The 23,130-nt window shown below is 32.8% G+C and overlaps 1 protein-coding gene across 7 annotated transcripts in view; it reads left to right on the top strand.

Moving 5' to 3' along the window:
* LOC147079112 (modular serine protease-like) overlaps nucleotides 1-23,130 on the top strand; it is a 54,942-nt gene that overhangs the window by 5,407 nt on the left and 26,405 nt on the right. For all 7 annotated transcript variants that reach the window (XM_085953484.1, XM_085953492.1, XM_085953478.1 and 4 more), the window contains exons 4-13: nucleotides 5,589-5,791; nucleotides 6,743-6,958; nucleotides 9,866-10,042; nucleotides 10,278-10,402; nucleotides 11,361-11,540; nucleotides 12,555-12,714; nucleotides 12,925-13,129; nucleotides 14,829-15,031; nucleotides 18,614-18,665; nucleotides 21,865-22,070. In XM_085953484.1, the coding sequence (XP_085809610.1) occupies nucleotides 5,589-5,791; nucleotides 6,743-6,958; nucleotides 9,866-10,042; nucleotides 10,278-10,402; nucleotides 11,361-11,540; nucleotides 12,555-12,714; nucleotides 12,925-13,129; nucleotides 14,829-15,031; nucleotides 18,614-18,665; nucleotides 21,865-22,070 (1,727 nt within the window). The remainder of the gene's footprint in view (nucleotides 1-5,588; nucleotides 5,792-6,742; nucleotides 6,959-9,865; nucleotides 10,043-10,277; nucleotides 10,403-11,360; nucleotides 11,541-12,554; nucleotides 12,715-12,924; nucleotides 13,130-14,828; nucleotides 15,032-18,613; nucleotides 18,666-21,864; nucleotides 22,071-23,130) is intronic.

The raw sequence follows: 23,130 nt of genomic DNA, 5'->3' as shown, positions 1-23,130 counted from the left end.
TAATAATTACTATAAAACAATCATTATTCATGAGATGTTTATTACACTTGAATGGTCAGAGACATAGCTTATAATTAATATCTTTAGAATTTTCCTCAAATGTGTTAATCATGCCCATTTTTTGAATAATAAAATGACCAATTCTTGTAAAATTTGGGATCACAGAGATTATCAATATCATTTTTTATCGTAAATATTTCACTATAATAATGTCGACATAAATTATACTAATGGTTTTTAACATGCGTTTAAAAATTAATAAATGTAAAAAATCTTAACACCACTGCACATGCATGTACTGAAATATGACTATATTCTAAAACATTACAGCGAGAGGTTTAAAAGAATACTATTTTATGTAATAAAACTACTTTATGCAGTCATCAAATGTTTAAAATAAATATAAAGGATAATAAGGCTTCAAAATTATATAAATAGATTATCTACAACGTTTAAGGAATGTCCAGGATCATGCTTTGAAAATGCAATAAAAGCTCCATTTTGACCTACGCTGAGCATGTCCCCCCTTTTTAGCAAAATAATCGAGGATATCTGAAAACTTTCATTTGTAGAGACATATTTTGATTGATTGTTTTTGGTTAAAACTGCCCTCCTGTAAAATATTGAATATGTGACTTCCAGACTTTCAGCTCTAATGTACAGATTTACATTACGTATGCATTTAATTTTCTAACGTAAACGAAACGCTCATTCAATATTGGCGATATTGGCAATATTTGAACACACCATACGGACTTAGTAATCCTTGCGTCTTATAGCCTGACCGTCATTGAGTTATAAACCAAAACTGGCTTTAAATTTTTGGTCTATGGTTACTGGCTTTCGCATTTCTATCTTACTAAGCAGTTTTTTGGTCTGACCTGTAGATACATATTTAAAATGCAATTTAACAACAAAACACTTTATTTTTATAAATTATTTTTGTGTTACTTAGTAAACAGAATAGAGTAGGTAGCTAAAATAAATAAGATTTTTGCTCCAAACCGCAACACATTGGGCTCAACAGATTATATTAAAAGACTTTTTACGAAGAATGATTGATACCTACCTGTTCCCAACCCATTGGGTATTTACGCTGTATTAGCACACATTTAAAGAACAATGCGTATTTTTAATCCAACCGTAGGATCGTATCTACTTTTTAATAGAAAATCGCTCCAACAACTCGGTCACCAAAATGTAGAACTGATTATTATTGAAAATACGAATTTGTTAATAGCTACATACTTTAATTTAAAAATAAATATACCTACCCATATACCTGGATAACTTAATTTATTTAATTTATTGTGGATATGATTTATCTTTTAAACTTTATAGATAGTAATATCATCAAATACACCTCCCCCAAAGAATGTCCCTGATTCCATATCAAAAATATCAATATTAACATACCCCTGATAAAAGTTGAAAAACCCTGCCGGTTATTACAAAAAAAATATTTCGAAAGCGATTTTTGCAAAGAGCGAGTTCAGGTACGGAGGTACCTATCGGTTAGTCGCCGGTCAAGCAAATTAAAAAAGCAGCCCGAATACCTACCTAACGAGACTTTGTGAAAGCGGCAGGAGACCCCCAACATTCTGGAAGCCAGATATACCCCTCCAAATTTCTTTGCGTCTCCCTCCCACCCTAAACAAGAATTAATAATGAGCGATATTTTGGCGACAATGCATTTCTGACCGTGAAATTGGAGTAAGGAGTTAGGTCGCCCGCGCGGTGGTGTCCAGCCCACGCTGGTCCTACGCGTTTCGATATTATACGTCGCTGTACCACCTTTATCGTTATTGTGATGAAAATGGTCAAACCGATATTGTCCCGGCCTGATAAAAGTGAGACTCCGATAAAGTGTAGTGTGCCCACAATTTACCAACCCTTAAATACCAGTGCCGCGCGAAATCTAAAACCCCTAAAAAAATCATGAATAATGTAATTAGAATTATGTTCTTACATCTGTAATAAATTATAACTAAGAAAACTAACGAAATCTAAGGTCATGTTAATCATTTAATACTTTTGTCAATATAATGTGTAACTCGAACCCCTGTAACGTCTCTCCCGCCATACAAAAAAAGTACCCGAAATGAAGGACTCCATCATACACGTGAGTTCTTAATGGTATTAATAGGTACGTACTATATGTACAACTTAAACATATTCTGATAAGTGATAATACACCGGTAGCGAAGGGTGGAAGTATACTGTTAAGATCCGACATAAATTAATAGTTGACACTAAACTTTGTCAGTATTTCAAACGTATTTTGTTTTCATTGAACTAAGACTACAACGTGTAGACAGTGTTGGTTGGTTTTAAAATTCAACCCTACCTAATCCAAGCCATATTAGGTAATAGTCAAAAAATATTAACTTATTCATAAAACATAATATAAAATGATGTAATTAAACCGTATATAATTTTAGATACCTACTAACCTATATTATAAATTGAAGAATATTTTTTTTATCGATTATGGTTTGGTTAAGCAGGGCTTAATGAATTAAACCTGATTAAAATGAACTAACCAACACCAACTGTTCCTAACATGTCTTCTGAATTCAACGAAAACAAAATAAGTATGACTGAAAAATTGTGCAATATTTTTGTCGGATCGCCCATAGCATACCTAAACTATCATGGTTTAGTTTAGGCAGGGTTTAATTAAATTTTAAAATCTAACCAGCACCATCTACAAATTGTATTCTTGGTTAAATAATTTTTTAATTAAATAATAAGTTTGACAAACAAAGTTTACTGTGTACTATTTACTATTTATGTAAAATCTTAACAGCCTACCTATACCCCTCGCCATTGTAATACACTCATGGTAACTAACTTGGTAGAGTGGTTGTATATACAAAAAATTGGTTCAATCCCGCCACTGGATAAAAATACATGTTGTTGTTGTTTTTTTTTTTTTTAAATAATGTGTTAATTCATGACCAAAATTGGCTAACAAGACGTAACAACCATTATTCGTAACAAGTATTCACATTCCATTACATTATACATTCATTCAACATTATTACTCTAATGCGGAACTTATTGGCCTCCACAGAATGTAGATTATATAACACATTGGGTCTTAACGCTGGATTAAGATAGGTACATTTAAAAAACAACATGTATTTTTGTACATCTGCGGGATGAAACCATTTTTTGATATTCGACCGCTCCACAAACTTAGCGACCAAGGGTGTATTATTAACAAAATGTGTACAAATTAAGGTACTACGTATTTAGATATCTAAAACAATCAATAATAATATCCAAAATGAATTTAATAACAGAATTTATCTATTAATATTGGTAGGTACATATATTTTTGAATTAAAGCAGATATTTCTATAAATTTCTGTTTTCAATAATACCTACCTACCTACTCACAATAAGTTTCAAATCAACTACAATAGTCTATTGTCCACATGTAAATTGTATGTGTAAGAGAAATAGTTGATTTGTGTTTATATATGTTACGCTGAATGTGCGAAATTGACTATTACATGTAATAGTCAAGCCTTATTCATGAATTAGGTAAATTATCTGCCGAGTGCGTGAATTCGCCAGTGTATGGAATTCTTAAACTGTCAACATGACAGTAGAAAAAGTAAATTTAATACGGATGGTTTTATTAGCTATAATTGGACATAATATGATATAATCATTAAGTTAGGCTAGGTTAGGTTAAGTTTTGTAATTCTGAATTCAACTAAATGTCCATTTTGAGGTTAGCTAACAAGTGTCAACAAACTATCAAATCATACTATCACAAATAAACAATCGACCATTGCACGACTGATACCCAAGCACGAATTAAATCGCGAAAATACCTTTTATTATAGTTCTAGATTTTTTTGGGCATAGTAAATGGATATGAACGTCATTGTAGTTATTGATTGGTATATTTTTATATAATCAATGACATTTGACACATTTGGTTAGTTTGATTAGTTGCAAAAAACACCACCGTAGCGCTACTATCTAATTTGCCCAATGCATGAACTAGGCAGAAAAAATACTTCCGAATTCACGCACTCAGCAGATATTTTGCCTAATTCATAAATAAGGCAACGGTCTTGCATTTTTCATTATTTAGGCAAAATTTTGCCCATTTAATTTAATAGTCGATTTCGCACATTCGGCGTAACATATACATACATAAGAGCATGCCCCCCCACATCCTACTAACATACCAACTAATTTCAGCTCTTATGATTTACAATCTTTATCGCCGTCTAGAGTCTAGACGCACTCTTGTCTTTTTTTCCGAAATACAATAGAATAAAAGAATAAGTAAATCAATTGCGTTTTATTTAAAGCTCAAATTGCAAAAACAAAAAATAACGCAATAAGCGACAAAAAGCGATTACTTTTCGGGTGGTGTTGATGAGTTTATGACATCTGTCGGCTAATGTTTGCAGGTATTTGTTTTGATAATTAACCGCATTTGAAATAATGCATGCCGACAAAGAAAATTAACTGAACAAAAGGTGCATTATATAAATAATTTATAACTTATATCTTAGATCCCTGTCGGTCGGGAAGTCTCTGACATGGCTAACAGTGTAGCCGACTGTAGTATACCTAATTATAGTATTTGTACTATAATTTTGGTGCGAATACTATGTCCGATATAAAAATGGTATAGTACGCCCAAAATACTATACTTTTATGGAAAAGATTTTTCGCAATGATTTCATTTCTACAATAAAAACATACACCAAAAATACCAAAATTACGATATTTTCGTATCATAATTTAGTGCGAAGTAGGTACTTACTATAATTTCGTAATTGAGGAAGTTTTGTCGAACCGAGAAAAAAAAATGTTTGTGAGTTAAACAACAGTTCTCGAAATGAAACAGAGTTTTTCAGATTCGCTGGTAAAAAAATTTGATAGGAGGAGGTAAAAAATGTGACTAGAAGTGAGAAAAATACTATAATTTTTGGGACCACGTACTATAATTTCGTCACAAAATGATAGCGACATCGGTCTGGTGCAATGTTGCCAACCGTATAATTATTATAGTATGTGCACTATAATTTTGGTCCGCATACTATACTAGGTATATACACGCATCAAAAATTCGCTATAGTTGAAAAAGTCACCTGCGGCGTAAGTTTACTTCGAGATTATTAAAAGTTTAAAATATATGGTTGTGCAATACAATTTTGATTATAGTTTGTCGATATTAAATACTTCGAGTAGATGTAGGTAGGCACTCAACAATACGCTGAATACACTAATTTTTACCTCGCGGAACAACATTTGGGAAACGCTGCAGTGTAAACCATGACACTGCCGTTAACCTTAATATTGGTTGGACGCTGTTATTATTATCACTTATCAGATATGTAATAGGTACAACTTGATACTTACGAGCACCTACTTGCTAACCTACGTTTGAATAATGCTAAATAAATATATACGAATATAATTATTGTATTTATGATTTACTTACTTAAATATTTTCTACTTTCCATCTTTCCCTTGTATTACGGTGGTTTTTATGGACGTATACCTACCAAAAATCGATAATAATATTATTATTATTACTTAATATTTTACAGTGGTGGATGTGTTATGCCGCAGAGTATGGAAAATGGCACGTACAGCTTACGTGGCTCAAACGTGGTCAAAGAAGGGGAGTTGGTGCCACACTACTCTGTTCTCCAATTGACCTGTCCATCAGGCTACTCGCCTTCTAATAGTGCATTAAATGTATGTGATGATATTAAGAGTGACTGGAATGAAGAATTAGCAACATGTCAAAGTAAGTTAATAAACCGGTAAATATATCTAAGTACACTGTAAAAAATAGTATTTAACACCACAGAGATTAAAATTATATAATAGGAGTCATTATTCCACCAATTTGTATTAATTAGGCTTTGGTACTTATTACAATTTGCACACTTGAGTGCGTGCGACCTCAATCTTCAGTCAAAACTCATTCACAGTCATAAACATATTAGCCCGGGTGTGATTCGGTGGAGCGATTGACTTCAGTCTCATGCCTGCTATTTCTAAAAATATGGGACAATATTCAAATATCAATATATTTGGCAATAATTAAATCAGTATTACCAGTGATGAGCAACCCGGATGTTTTTTTCCCATCAAGGAGGCCGGTGATTTTTTTGTGTTGTAAAATAACCGGATTTGGATAAATAAAGATATTTAAATTGTATTATAATATTATGTTTATTAGCCGTTTGAAAATAACGATTTTCATCACTATCATAGGATATAATATTACGAGATTATAACAATAGATCTTCCATAAGCTGAAATAACTTGAAACTGGACGACTGTATTTTTTTCTTATAGGTATTGCCTGTCTTCTCTCTCTCTTCATAATATTCATCACTTATTATAATATTGTATATTATCTTAAATCCTACTTTTTCTTCTTTCGTCAATCCTATTGATTGAACTAAATAAATAAAAAAAAATGAACAAATAGTGATACGATTCCTGTTAACTTTCTCATACATTTCAATCATCTTCATTAGCGTCAAGATGGTGATCGTCCAATTGGCTAGTCGCTAGTCGGCTGCGCCAAATCGTCTCATTTTAATTATTATTTGATAATTATAAATATTCGGTATATGTATATTGATGTATGGGTGACGGACTGAGTGAAATCAACCAAAATATAGAAGTCGCACTTTATCTGCATATTTCTCTAAGGTTTTATTTTTATGTTGACCTTTATTTTCAGGAACATGCAAACCCCCGAAATCAAGAACAGTTGAATTTACTTGTACGATTCCTCATAAAAATGGACTATTCCTTAGTGGGAGTTGCGACACAAAGCTGCTTTCTGGAACAACTGCTACTGCAAAATGTCGCAGTGGCCATCATTCAATCTCCAGCGACAAGCAAATACTCTGCAGTAACGGTCGTTGGGGAGACATTATGCCTAGCTGCAAGGCAGGTAATAAATTGTGGTAACCGTAACTTAACGAGGTCCTATCTGAAGGATACCAATTTTTATTATGATGATGCATGTCCACGTGTCGGGATAGCTTCCCTATAGAACACAATATAAAACACTATTCATGTTCGACTTGTTCGACAGGAACAAATCGGCGAGAACAGGAATCCCCTATAGTCGCGCGTAGAAGAAGCGTGCAGTTCGTAAGGTGCTGTTCTTTTACCCGGGAGTTCCGGGTTCGATTTTGCTGAGGACACAATATATTTATGTGATTTTCTCAAATCCTGGGTGTTTGCGATTTTTTTATTACTTCTATTACTAAATTCACTACTGTGACATTTTATTATACATGTATGACTTCTCAGTGTTTTTGAGAAAACAAATCCTGCAAAATTAGGATAAGTATTCATTTATAATCAATATTCCTCTTTTAAGCAATTCAATTGAGTTCGTTTGAATTAAGGTACCATTAATAGGTAGCAGTCGCGAAAGATGAAGTTAAGATCTGACATAAATTATGCACACTAAACTTCAGTCAATCAGACGTAAGTATTTGTTTTCAATGAACTAAGACTACAGTACGTAGATATTGTATATCAGTTAATTTTAATTATTAAACCCTGCCTAATCCAAGCCATAGTAAATAATAGTAAAAAAATAAGATAAGCGAAAGCGGCTCGTGGGACTGCTCCATGCCAGAGTGCTCTCCGAGTAATTTTATTCGCCTTGTTCACTTTGAACCGAAAACTATATTTTAACGCATCTACTACTATTGGTTAATTTACAGCCTCTGTATAGTAATATATAGTAAGAAGCAATGGGAAAAGGTGGAGGTAGGCTGTTAAGAATGTTAAAATCTGACATTAAACTTCGTCAGTTGAACGTATTTGTTTTCATTGAACTAAGACTACAATGTGTGGATGGCGTTTGTTACTTTTTTAAAATTTATTTAAACCCTACCTAATCCAAGTCATAGTAGATAATAGTCAAAAATTATTTTTAGATATGTATTAGAATATTTTTTATCGATTATGGCAGGGCTTAAAGAATTATTAAAAAAAAAAAACAACCAACACCATCATATTCTTATTTCAACGAAAACAAATAAGTATGACTGATAAAGTCTGCATTATTTTTGTCAGATCGCCCATAGCATACCTAAACTATTATGGTTCAGTTTTATCAGGGTTTAATTGAATTTTTAAAACTAACTACTACTATCCGCAAATTGTATTCACAGTTCAGTGAAAACAAATAAGTAAGACTGACAAAGTTTAGTGTGCACTATGTACCTATGTCGAATTTTAACACCCTACCTCCACCCTCACTTCTGATAGGTAGGTACTTACTTACCTTGATTCATAATCAGCGTTATGGATCTTCCCAATTTTTAGTTTTAACGTACTTGCACTTGCTAATAATATTTTTTTTTATTCAACGATAAAATAAATAATAACGTCAAAATTATTCTTTAAAAATATGTTATAATAATCATTATAATATAATTAAGTAAATTTATTACCTACTTATTTATTAAATTGTATATTACTAAATTTAATTGTGTAAAGGTGGAACTCTTCTTCCTTCCTTCCCTCTTATTTATAAATTATAAATCGTGGGTTGATCGAAGTGTATATTATGGTATATTTTATTTTTTAACTCTTTACACAACAATAATTTGATACAACGTGAGTGTAATAAGTTTGCGTAATGCTAGAACTACGGCGTAGTCAGACCATGTACCTAGTTTAATAAAATAACTCTTTTCACTCTGATTTTATCCATTTTAAGGCTCCTGTGGTAAACTTGGTGAATTAGATCTCTTGACGAAGCCAAGCTCGACTCAATTCTAATTGATAACTGATTGAATTCAATAACCTATATATATATAGGTATTTATAATAGAATGCACCAAGGCAAACCGGCCTTTTATTCTCGCCATCTGTAGTACTCACGTTTATATACCTATTAACGAAGAGCGCGTGGCCCTTCGTCGTGGGTCTGAAGGGAAAAAAAGAAAAAGAACTGGGAAAAATAGGGGCTATGCAGTGATTTCTCCTCCAAATTTCCGGAGACAGCACTACGAAATATTTTATTTTTTATATCTCTATGCAGATGGAAAGGGAACCAAATTGCCTCTTTTTTGTCTCCTACTGTCGGGAAAAAATGTCGCCTAAGAAGACCTTGAGCAATATTGCTTGTGGTTTCGAAAATTCGGTTTGGATGCCCGGATTGTAATTGTTTAAATCTTTGATTGACTGGTTTGGGAAGTCTGCTATCATAGAGCTGTAGATTTTTTTAGATAATTTCGAGACATACTCGTAAATGACGTAAATAGTTTCTACGATCAAGTCTCTATGAAGAGTGGTATTACGTTCAAACCATGGGGCATCTGAGATTGTTCTGCAAGATTTTTTTGGATAGTCTGTAAGGTTTCAAAATGTTTTGTAGGATTCCAGACGGGAGCAGCCTATTTCATAATGGGACGGGTAATCGTAGTATAGGGAAAAAATTTGCTTTTAAGGGCGAGCTTGTTTTTTCTACCTATCATAGGGCCTAGTCTGGCGTTCGTGAATTGAGCTTGGCGCTTTTTGATGTCCAAATGTTTATTAAATGTTTGATGTTCGTCTAAAGTTAGGCCTAGGTATTTGACTGTAGAAGTCCAAGAAATATTGGTGATGGCATCCTGATGATTTTGACTTTATGCTTGTGTCGGTTGGATCTTTTTGCGAAAGTTGCGGTTTTCGGTTAGTTTAGAAACCCGCGGTTACCCGGTTAGCCAGTTTCGGTTTAAACCAGTTTGAAAGCTCTAGTACGTATCCTTCGTTCTGAATACGTCGGGAAAAATGAAGGCAATGATAGTTATTATATTTTATAACTAATAACGGACAATACTTTATTCCACAGAATGCGGGAAATCAACTTCACTCGGATCAGCGAACGTAATAAATGGGACGAATGCCACAAATAGGGTATTTCCATGGCATGTGTCTATTTATTCTATATATGGATACCAAGACACCTACTCAATTCCTAGATACTGGTGTGGAGGCACCTTGATTACAAGTACTGTTGTAATAAGTGGTAAAAAAAATCTTTAATATAACAATAGTATGTACAATGAGTTAAAATTAAATTTTGTGAGACAAATACCTCTGTCAGTAAGGCTCAGCAGTCACTAGTGGGTCTCTTATGTTAAATTCAGGAGATTGGGAGTTGTTTGGCATACAATTTTGATTTTTAAAAAATCGGAATTTTTATCCAGGTGAAATTTTTAGAGAAATGTTAATAAATTGATTGTTTAATTATCTTTTTTCAGCTGCTCATTGCGTTTACGACCCAGTGGCCAGACAAGTATTTGATGCGAATTTATTTACGGTAACTGCCGGTAAAATGTTCATCGATTTCGTTCATCCAGAGGATGTCTTCATACAAAAAACTGAAGTAATGATATTATTTTTGATGACTATTCTTTGTTGACATTGATATTTTCTAGAGCATTTTTCTAGAGCATTACTATTACAAGTAGGTACCTAATATTTTTTTTTGTTTTTAAATTTAGTGTCCACAATATTCAAACATTCTTTCAAAGCCATATAAAATCATATGTAAAATACCATGTCTAAATAATGAAGATATGAAAGAAGTGGCAGTAAGTTGTAACTACTTATTTTTTATACCTAACAAATTGAACTATATTTAATAACAGTTTAAGGACAAAACTTGGACAAATACTTTCAGGACATAAACCCCCGCATAATAAATAACCTCTCGGACATTAAGCCCTCTTATATAAATATTCCAGGCAATTATTATCCTTCCCCTTTTGAAATGTCAGTAGGTACGTACCTTGTTTAATTTAAATATGATAAAAAAGAATTAATAAGTAAATAAAATAAGAAAATTTCAAATTTGGTTCATGAAATTTTGATAGACGATTCTGTGTTGCTGGTGAATTTTTGGATTTTGCATTATAAATATTTTTATCTGGCTAAGTATAATTTTAAATAATTAATTAAATATGTATATTTTCTGTGGAAGATTTACCTATTTTATTCATTATATCTCCCATCTTTCATTCTCTAAAATGTACATAGATGTTATATATTTTTTATCAAATTTATTTTAAAACATATTTATTATGGTTCTCGAGAAATCAAAAACGATTCTCGAGAGAAAATATTCTTGAAATCGAAAATTCATCATCGAAAGTAAAGAAAGGGGAGAAACCAACTACACTAGTCATACTGACAGATAATCAAACTTTTACATGAAATATTCAACGTCACGAATTCATTCTCTTTTCAATAGTTCATCCTTCACATTCGATATCTCCCTCCAATTATACTCAAATATTATTATACTAAATAAAAAGTAGAATATATTATTTTGACTATTTCAGGTAAAACGAATTGAGATTCCTGTTGATTACGGAGGAGAGTTGACCAGTTACAGCCACGATTTGGCGATTTTACTTTTGCAAACCCCTTTAACATTCTCCGACCTTATAATGCCAGTTTGTCTCAACTTGGTTGAAAATGAATTTCATGAAGACCAATCTACCTCTGGAACGGAAGCGAAGGTTTTTTTTTTAAATATTTGAATAAGTACATAGAATAGTAATTAATATCCGTAATTACAAGTGTGGACTTTTGCGTTATATATTATATTTGCACAATAAACTAGACAGTTTACACTAAGTGCCGACAACATTGAAAACTACGAAAGTCACATCGGAAATGGATGGTTTCACAAATTCATGATTGACAACTTACTTCAAAACGGTAGATTTTCATTATGGAAAAAATAGTTCCCACTTGTCAATAAATTATTAAAACACTAAAAAAGGAATAGGTGTATTGACGGATAATAAATTTTGCTTTGCTTTGTGGTCAAATTCATTAATTCACTAAGCGAGCACTAAGGCTGTGTCTGAAAATGACGAAAGGCAAAACTCGGGTCGCGAAAAACCACTCAAATGGAATAATACAAAACTTAAATCCATTAGAATTTAAATTCAAATTCAATAAGCACCTTAGTATAGTATCTATTAATATTAATATATCGTCATTTTTTAGTCGGGCACATTGTTAGAAAAGATTTTCATCAATAAAATATTAAAATGGCTTGGATTGTTTATTATTTCATATAACGTCAAATATCAAAATAATATTATCAATTCACATTATTTTATATTCGATCAACAATTTCTACAGTAATGTCATACTTTATTTGATATCTGAAATATGTCATGACTCATGACCATATCCGATCATAGTGGCATTAGCCACGAGTAAGGATTATTTTTCATTTCACTTTGTGAATTTTGTCCTTTTTCTATGTGACTAGTTGTCAAAATTAAATTTAATTATATTTAAAAAATGTGATACTAACGTTATTTTTGTTAGGTGTTATTTAGTTTACGTGTTAACTATTTTATAAATAGTTGAATATTTTTTTGTGTGTTCGATATTTGACAAACGCAATGTGCGATTAATTCCCAACAAAAAGTTCATTATGAATGACGATCAACATCAAGAGAGAGTAAAAATGAGGTAGGTACTGGCGGAAATACAATATAGCGTGATTTTTACAGGTAGTAGGGCTTGGACTTGAGCAAGACAATGGAGAACCGTCTAAAGCGTTAAAAACATTTATAATGCCCATCATTGCCAAAAGCCAATGCAAGTTAGAGTCGCCAGAGGGATTCGAAAAATACATTGTTTGGGATAAACTTTGTGCAGGATATCTTACTGGTAAAAAGCTTGAATTGACGATTATAACAACAATATCTTTTTTTTAATTCTATAAAAAATATAATGAATTATAATGGGTGAAGGTGCTTTACTTTGAGTGAAAAATAATTATGCATATAAACTATTAGGTCCATCCGGTTTGTGCATTCTTTGAAATTCCGAGCCCTATTGGTACATTTTTTTTAAACAATTATTTATCCTTATGGACAGGAATTGGATCTGGAATATGTAATCAAGGTGGTGGAAATGGACTTGTGGTTAGCAGCGTTGAAAGAAATACTACGACGTGGTATTTGATAGGAATTACGAGCCTTACTCCTGAACGCGAAAATAATAATAAGTGCAGTGCATCCCCATTTTCATTATTCACGAAACCCTTTACGCATAAAGAGTTTATAGAAGACGTTATGGACAAGTATGTATAAATAAGTTTTTGTTGTATAATGAACTGAAAATAATATTTCTTACAATCAATCCAAGTTGAAATTATCTTTAAAAAATATAAACAATACGTTATCTGGCAGATTATTTGGTGCAGGATTGAAGTCGTGAAATAGAAAAATTAGATATTAACATAATATTAAAATGCAATTTTGTATGTGTAGTGAAACCACCCAGTGAGTTGTGTTGTAGGGGCAGAGCGTGGTTAGTGAACTAGGCTGAAAATTTTCACAATGGACAGGTGGTTTTTAATTAGCTTTTGGAAGTATAATGAAAACTACCTGCTTAGATCAAGCTGGCAAAAAATTCAGAAAAACATGCTACAGGTACCAAGCCGTAGGTACCATTATGCAATCAGTTGGACCTGCAAAGCTATTCTTAACAGTTAACACTTTAGCACGTTTTCGTTATTTACATTGGTCCAAATTAACACGGAAGCTATTGCATACACAAGTCGGTTATCAACAGCTATTGACGGTTGTCTATAATAATTGGTAAATTTGTATTACGGCAAAAATTTAGGTTGGTAGACATGCGTTTGAAATACGCCTCCATTCGGTAAAATTCGAGTATGTTCGTGCCAGAGTATTTATGTTTTTTCCACCCGAACCTCGAAATGCTCGAAATTTTGATTGAAACGTCAATCATTGCATTACGTACAATTTTATTAGTCATGTCATTGCAGCATGTAGTGAAACAAATATTGTGTTACTACTAGTCACTTGATATTTATTTTGACGGCTCGCAGGATCTATAATTAATTAAGGTGGCGGCCGTCACGTAAGTATTTTTCAAAACAGTCACTTTTTGCATCTCAATTCTCAAAATGTAATTGACGTACTCTATCTCGCTCTTAAAGTTAACACAGGCAAGAGAGGATAATATGTAAAGATAGCACTTTTTAACAGTTCAGACGGTTAACTCATTGTAACAATTAACTGTCTGTATAGGTACATAAAGTGATAAATGTGAAATATTAATCATATTTAGCTCTTTTTGGATGTTAAGTGATATGTTAGAATAGCCTCACTGGGCAGTTTATCGAACTGGGCCCTTGACATATTTGTCGGCAGCATTAAAAATAATTCTTTATTGTACCTACGTCCTCTGTATCCTTGATCGTACAATAAATTCCGTTCTCCCCAACACGTTCTTGATTATAAGACTCACCCCACAACACATCATCATAATAAATATACTCTGGCTCAGGGCCTTGCTATACTATCAACCGACGGTACTTGATGGAGTTCCATTCGAACTCGCATCTTGCATTGTCCAATTGAGTATCTATTTATCCACTCGTATCTATTTATCAATTCGTCTCTTCGTGGAAATTATTGCTAATAACTACGCCAATGATGCCAATACTCATTCATTCCAACGTTTACTACGATTTTTTATAGATGTAGGTAAATATGATGTGTCTTATGATTTTTAACATTATGTGCGTATTATTGAGATTGCGTGAGAGAGCGTGAACATGACGAATTTGAACTTATTAATATTTTTATTTCATTGGTCAATTTTTTTGTCTATTTTATTCGCACAAGTACAAATTGTCATGTTTGCATTATATCCAATTTGTGTAGGTACGTGAACTATGACTCGAATCGATGTATACTGGATGACTGACTTTGTGAAGAATCTTACCAAATATGTTTTTGTATTTTCAGGCAAGGATGCACGATGCCAATTAATCCTTTGAATGGAAAGTTCGTGCTCATTGGACCGCGGAAGGCTGATCCCGGAGAAGGAGTTGGTCACATATCACAGATCAGTTTAATATGTGACAAAGGTTATACTCCTTCAGACGTAGAAAACAATATCTGCGATGAGTTTATCGATGATTGGATTAAAGAATTTCCGATATGCGAAGGTAGGATTTTTTTTTATTTTAACACTACAACAGACCGACAAGCTCCATAGCAGTAGTGAAGTAGTAGTGAAATCGTCGTATAGTAGAAGCTGTTTTACAATCACAAAAACTCCTAGATGAAAAAAAAAATACGACAAAAATTGCCAAATGAGAACACGACGGTGGTCAACCAATCAGTACTTGAATTAAAGTCAGTTACTAGGGAATAAACTATTTCGGTATTACTGACTCGTGAGTCTAATTCTATTCAGTCAGAACTGTGAAACGTAATCGACGAAAATTCTTTAACGACAAAAATTTAAATGACTTATGTGTAGTAGATAATGTCAATTTCCAATCTAACATGAATACAATTTTTCAATATCTAATTATTTTATGTGTAGATATGTGTCAATTTAGCGCACATGATAGGACGCGAATAACGTGTCGGTTTATATTGTCGTGGGTCCGGGGCTCCAATCCCCAATCTGATTCATCAAGTCACAAATTGATTAGCAATGTGTGTTTTGGACTAGAGTATGGAATATGTTGAAAAAGTGGCTAACATTCATTTTTCGTAAAAAAAATCTGTTAATACAACCTTTACTCTATGGAGGCCCATATTATGATATTTTTAGAATCGGCAGCAGGATACTAATTTGCGAAATATGACAACAATGCTGTGAAGACGTGATGTAATAAAATGTAATTTATTTTTCAACTACATCCAAATACATTTTTTTACGAAGGTCATCTTGTTTTTCACATGCTGCATTCAACATAAAGTTAATGTCTCAATGTATGCCACTGAGAGAATAAATATATGTTCCTTGTAAGATTTTACTTGCTAATTGAATTGGGTGCAAGTCGGTTATAGGGAAGCCAGCCGGAGAAAAGCATGAACCAGCGGCAAGTAGCGCTCAACTAAATAAGAGAGCCCACAATGGTCGTGGCGTAGGCCGGACAAATATTAAAGTGACAAAATCATTGAAGAATAATAACAATAAATGTGTGAACCACCAAAAAATGTAATGTACATATAATGTAGGTACAATTCTGAAACCAAACCATGGTATACCAATAAAATGCTAAATAGGGAAACAATCGTCACAATCAATCGCTGTAGAGCGGACCATTATAATCTTGTCTCATTCCTGGATCGCTTGGGTATAATAAATGACCCTGGGTGCCGGTGCGGAAGTGAGACTGAAGATGTTAACCAAGTTGTTTGGCAATGTTCTCTGTATGATACCCAGAGACAGCGGCTTCTTAAAGATTTAAGTAAACAAAAGTACCAATTGCCACTGGATCTTGCGATATTTTTGGCTCGGCCAAATATCAAGGCGTTCCAGTGTGTCCAAATGTTTCTGAGTGAGTGTGGCCTACAATTTTAAACTGTTTTTGTTATTTTTATTTTTTTTTCCTCTCCTGTAAATTTGTATTGTAATAACTGTATGAGTAATTATTGTAATAATATGTATTAATAGTGTATGTTAAAAAGTAAAGCTAAATAAGACTCAATTGAGACTTCGAAGCTTCAAAAAAAGGGGGGACATGCTCGTCGAAGGTCAAAATTGAGTATTTATTGTATTTTCAAACCATGATCCTGGACACTCCTTAAACGTTGTAGATAATCTATTTATATAATTTTGAAGCCTTATTATCTTTTATAGTTATTTTAAACATTTTATGACTGCATAAAGTATTTTTGTTACATAAAATAGTATTCTTTTAAACCTCTCGCTCTAATGTTTTAGAATATAGTCATATTTCGGTACAGAACTGTGCAGTGGTGTTAAAATTTTTTACATTTATTAATTTTTAAACGCATTTATAAAACCATTAGTATAATTTATTACGAGATAATTTTTGTAAAATATTCACGATAAAAATTATTTTGATAATCTCTGTGATCCCAAATTTGACAAGAATTAGGCATTTTATTATTCAAAAAATCGGCAAGATTAACACATTTGAAGATGATTCTAAAGATATTTATGATAAGCTATGTCTTTGACCATTCAAGTGTGATAAAAATCTTATGAATAATGATTGCTTTATAATAATTATTGACCTAAGCATAAGGTAGTGTTTTTTTGAAATACGCCATTTCTTTTGTCATTCCCTAGTGGTTAAGCTACAACATACGGCCGTAGCCATAAAATGACAAACTATAATTAAAGTAGAAAATAAAATTATGTTAACGCGCGTGTTTGAACATGTACTTAACCGAATTTTTTTTTATTTTTTTTTAAACGGTACATGTTCAAACACGCGCGTCAATATTATTTTACTCCCTACTTCAATTATAGTTTGTCAATTTATGGCTACGGCCGTATGTTGTAGCTTAACCACTAGGGAATGACAAAAGAAATGGCGTATTTCAAAAAAACACTACCTTATGCTTAGGTCAATAATTAATATAAAGCAATCATTATTCATACGATTTTTATCACACTTGAATGGTCAAAAACATAGCTTATCATAAGTTTCTTTAGAATCATCTTCAAATGTGTTAATCTTGCCGATTTTTTGAATAATAAAATGCCTAATTCTTGTCAAATTTGGGATCACAGAGATTATCAAAATAATTTTTTATCGTGAATATTTTACAAAAATTATCTCTTAATAAATTATAATAATGGTTTTATAAATGCGTTTAAAAATTAATAAATGTAAAAAATCTTAACACCACTGCACAGTTATGTACCGAAATATGACTATATTCTAAAACATTAGAGCGAGAGGTTTAAAAGAATACTATTTTATGTAACAAAAATACTTTATGCAGTCATAAAATGTTTAAAATAACTATAAAGGATAATAAGGCTTCAAAATTATTTAAATAGATTATCTACAACGTTTAAGGAGTGTCCAGGATCATGGTTTGAAAATACAATAAAAACTCAATTTTGACCTTCGACGAGCATGTCCCCCCTTATGACTCTTTTTTATCGGATGTGCGATGTGTGTTCTCTAGTACTAATGACAGATCCTAAAAATGGTTACTGCACCGATATCCAGCGATGGGGCAATAAATTAACTGAGCTTTGGCGTCTTCCCCCATTAGGCATATTCCCCCGACTTACATTATATTATGTTACGCGATATCTAACAAAAAAACATAAATCTACTTCAGTTGTAACAGTGGTCACAAAAATGTTTGCGAATTCTCCGAGAACCCCTAACACCGCTCGCGAAACCGCGGTAGGGTATCACTGCTCTAAGTGGATAATAATCTAAAAAATAATATTGTAAGAATCCCTACTAGTAAAAGTCACGGCACTCCACAGATACAATACGCCATCGGCTATTTCCAAAATTTATATAATAAAAGGTTGCCGATTACTACAATAGTTAAAACAATTAATTGCAGTCGATGGTAATTTATTTATCAGTAAGTACCTACTCTTAAGTCATTGGATACGTTATTCTTCAATGATTTTGTCTTTAACATTAATTTGTCCGGCCCATTGTGGGCTTTCTTATTTATTTGAGCGCCACTTGCCGCCGGTGATGCTTTTCTCCGGCTAGCTTCCCTATAACCGACTTTTACTTTGAATTATTACAGCGGTTGATTATTTAATAACATTTTCTTTTCAGAGACTCTTGTTACTCAAGATGAAGCTTCGGATACCCAACCGTCAACCAGTGTGTAAGTAGTGTTTTTTCATGTTTAAAATGTGTTCATTTTCCGTAAAGGTATCTCTATAGTCACTTTGGTGATAACTAATTGAAAAAAAACGTAAGTACATATTTATAACGATGTCATGACCTATAAGCTAAAGCATAGACCTGCGCAGAAGCACACTTACTTTCGAATTCTCAAGATATCGAGAAAATTAAAAAAAAACCTGTAAAAAATCATAAAATCAGTGTAAAAACAGACAAATTCCAAAAAAATATTTTTTTTTATGTAAGAAAATAAACAAATAGAAGTAGGAAAACTAAAATAATTCAAAACATTACTAGACTACTAGACTCGAATTGTGTTAAATGCCCCGATCAGTCTTTGAACGTTTTGTGTTTTCTGTCCACTTTTTTCACACTCGAACTCAAATTTTGTTAATTTATTACAATTTAAAAAATCGCTTTTTTTTCAATTAATACTTTGGACGCTGAAGACGCACATGCGGGTAATGACCAGGCGGCCGATCGATGTAATTAACGTGCATTTTAAAGGTGCTAATTAAAAAAATCATTATCTACTCAGCAGCGAATGCGTTATATTATTTGATCATAAAGAAATTCCGAATCTCGAGAAAAGATTCTCGAGATCCGGGATTTCCCGAATGTCAAAAATTTCAATTCTCGAGATTCGGGATGGAAAATCTCAAAAATATCTTGAGAATTCCCGTCGGGAAATACCCGAAACCCAACTCTGATCATACCTATTCATTTTTGGGTGATAGTGACGATTATCTATTGACAATTAGTGACAACTATTTCTTTTCAAAGTGAAAATTTACCATTTGACAGTTGTCGATCATTTTGTGAAACCATCCATTTCCGATGTGAATTTCATTTTATTTAAATGTTGTTGGCACTTTGTTAAAACATTTTGTTTAATAGTGGATTATAATATAATATTCCCCTTTACTTAAACTATTTATTATTTCCACCCTGCTTATCAAGATATATTAAATTTGTTGGTTAACTTATTATTGTTAACCAGTGGCGAAGAGTGGTGGTAGGCTGTTAAGATCCGACATAAATAGTCCACAGTAAACTTTGTCAGTCATACGAATTCGTTTTCATTGAACTAATTCAACAATTTACAGATGGTGTTAAATTTAAATAGTTTTTTTTAAATTCTATTAAACACTGCGAAAATCAAGTCATAATAGATAATAGTCAAAAAATAATCGTCTGTCTATAAAATATCTAAAATTATGCCATTAAACCAAATATAGTTTTGGATATTTTATAGATGGTAATTATAATATTTTTATCTACTATGGTTTGGTTTAGGCAGCGCGTAATGAATTTAAAAACACATGTGTAATATGTATTCTTAATTTAATGAAAACAAATAAGTATGAATGAAAAAATGTGTACTATGTTGTCGAATCGCCCATAACGTACCAAAACTATTATGGTTTGGTTTAGGGAAGGTTTAATTGATTTTTAAAAACTAACTAACACCATGTGTAAATCGTAGTTTTAGTTCAATAAAAACAAATATGAATGACTAACAAAGTTTAACGTGCACTATTTATGTCGGATCTTGACAGCCTACCTCCACCCTTCGCCACTGTTATTAACAGTAACAATTGAGCGTATATTATTATGAACCAATCGAATCAAACGTTAACACGATCGAGTTGATAACTGAATTGTCCAGTGTAATTGCTATTAAAAGTCGGCGATTGCTCACGACTGTCGCTGAATTTGGTAAGGTCTGTGTGTTTTACTGGTTTGGCCTTTAGCAGCGCACGCTGACCGCTACGTGCATGCATACCGTTATATGCATCCTGCGCGCGCACACTTATATTATTATGTATACAATTTACTAAATGGTGGTTTCATCAATTTTTAATCACAGTTTCTTTGATGCAATCATCGATAATTTCTGTACATGGGACCGCATGAATTATTTTCTTTCAAGCTACGAGTACTAACCTGGTGTCACTCAACTGACTAAACTAATGCCTTGATTACACATAACGAATCGTTAGGTGGCGAGACAGCAAACTGTCACTAGGCCAAGAGAGTGGTGTGGGCGAGAGTGTGTTTATACGTATTTTTCCCTTTTCGACTTTTGTGGCGAGTCAGTTCACTTTCGATCAAAAAGCAGGCTAGTTATGTATACCGAAACATGGATCGTAAAACGTACATTAAAAATATATTAAGCTGCTCATACCACTCCTGATAAAAGAATTGAATGAATTATTGCGCGAAGAAGATAAACGTCATTGGACAAGACAATGGATTTTAAGGAGGCCATATCGTGGTGAATCATACACTTTTTTTAGTGAATTGGGGTTAGAATACCCTGATGAATTTATAGCGCTTCTGAGAATGGATGTAGAACGTTTTAATAAATTGTTAAAAAAATATTACTGCAATGATACAAAAAGAAGATACTGTCACGAGAGAAGTTATACCTGCAAAGATTAAACTACAAGTAGCTTTAAGGTATTTGGCATGTTGAAACGAGTGGCGAGTACGCACTGAGTGTGTGTTTAAACATGCCGAGCGGGCTAGCGAGTAAGTGCCGGTAGGGTGGGGGATTGGGCACTCGGTCTAGAATAGAAAAGGGTCTAATTAATAGAAAAGGATCCGAGTGACTGTCTCGCCATCCTACTAGGCCGAACACTCGGTTATATGTTTACACGAACCAAGCACTCGGCCGAGAACACTGTCTCGCCACTGTAGTCGTTAGGTGTAATCAAGGCATAAGTCGCATGTACCATAACTTGATGGCAGAAATAACATAAAATGAATTGGGTTCATACTAAATAAATCAACATCACTTATGAGGGACTATCTGAGTAAGACCTTCATCTTTTTGAGTAGGTATCTATAAATGCATGGTTGTAAAGAAAGGTTGCATAAAGTGCAGGCCACAAGACACTAAACGGTAATATATGAAACACGACTGTGCGTCATATATGACGTTACTCGGGGAGTGAAAACCTATAATACAGTGAGAGTCAAGAGATGTGTTTATTCTTCATCCTCGTCGTGACCTCGCGACTAAAGTTCGTGAATCCAGTGTTTTGGCCATCACTGTACTTATGGCATTTAACGGTATTGTTAGTTATACATATTGCAAATTGACAGGTTACGTATTGAAAGCCACTAGTGACTAGATAAACTAATTGATTAAGGTTAACATTTAAAATTTTCAGTGAGGGCTGTGTGATACCAAATCATCCACCAAACGGTAGATATACTGCATTAAGTCTGGAGGACAAAAAACCAGGAGACATTGTACCACCAAATTCATCAATCTCGTTGAAATGTTCACCTGGGTATAATTATTCTATTTCTGGAGTAAATAATATATGCGATGGTAACACCAACAATTGGAAGTTTTGCCTGGGAGCCTGTTCGAGTGAGTTACTTTATCGTTATATTAATATATTAACATAATAATTTACAATTCATATGAAGAAAGAAAGAAATAAAAATGAAAAGAAGGTATATAAAAATAAGGATAGTAACTATTAGTCAACACTAAAATAAAGATAGCAGAGTTTTCAGCACGCATAATTTGGCAAGAAATAGGTGTCTAAAACAAGTGACGTCCCGCGGAGGTAATTAATGGAAATATTACAACTTTTGAGAGCAGTGGCGGTTTCCATGAGGTCGCTTCATTAGAGAGTATCGATTAATCAACTACAATCAACTATAGTTATAATATAATACCCATTTTAATATATGTTTTAATAGCGGTTTATCGCACATGCAATATTTTTATAAGGGTGCCCCCAAATCTAACAGCGTCACAGACCTCTCGACTGTTTGAGAGAAAGTTTCGTGGAAATACTTTAGTTAATTCTGATCAGCGTAGGTCAAAATGGAGCTTTTATGGTATTTTCAGAGCATAACCCTGGACATTCTTTAAACGTTGTAGATAATCTATTTATATAATTTTGAAGCCTTATTATCCTTTATATTTATTTTAAACATTTGATGACTGCATAAAGTATTTTTATGACATAAAATAGTATTCTTTTAAACATCTCGCTCTAATGTTTTAGAATATAGTAATATTTCAGTACATAAATGTACAGTGGTGTTAAGATTTTTTAGATTTATTAATTTTAAAACGCATTTAAAAAACCATTAGTAAAATTAATGTTAACATTATAAAGTGACATTTACGATAAAAAATTATATTTTATAATCTTTTTGATCCCAAATTTGACAAGAATTAGGCATTCTATTATTAAAAAATGGGCACGATTAACACATTTGAAGATAATTCTAAAGATACTGATTATAAGGTATGTTTTTGACCATTCAAATGGGATAAACATCCTACGAATAATGTTTGCTCTATAATAATTATTGACCCAAGAATAAGGTAGTATTTTTTTGAAATACGCCATTTCTATTGGCATTTCCCAGTAGCTAAGCTACAACATATGGCCATAACCATAAATTGACAA

The sequence above is a fragment of the Rhyacophila brunnea genome, unplaced genomic scaffold (genome assembly GCF_057557595.1).
Source record: "Rhyacophila brunnea isolate RB1 unplaced genomic scaffold, BYU_Rbru_1.0 scaffold_10, whole genome shotgun sequence".
Lineage (NCBI taxonomy): Eukaryota > Metazoa > Arthropoda > Insecta > Trichoptera > Rhyacophilidae > Rhyacophila > Rhyacophila brunnea.
The sequence above is the reverse complement of the archived record's forward strand: the minus strand, read 5'-3'. Positions and strand labels throughout refer to the sequence as shown.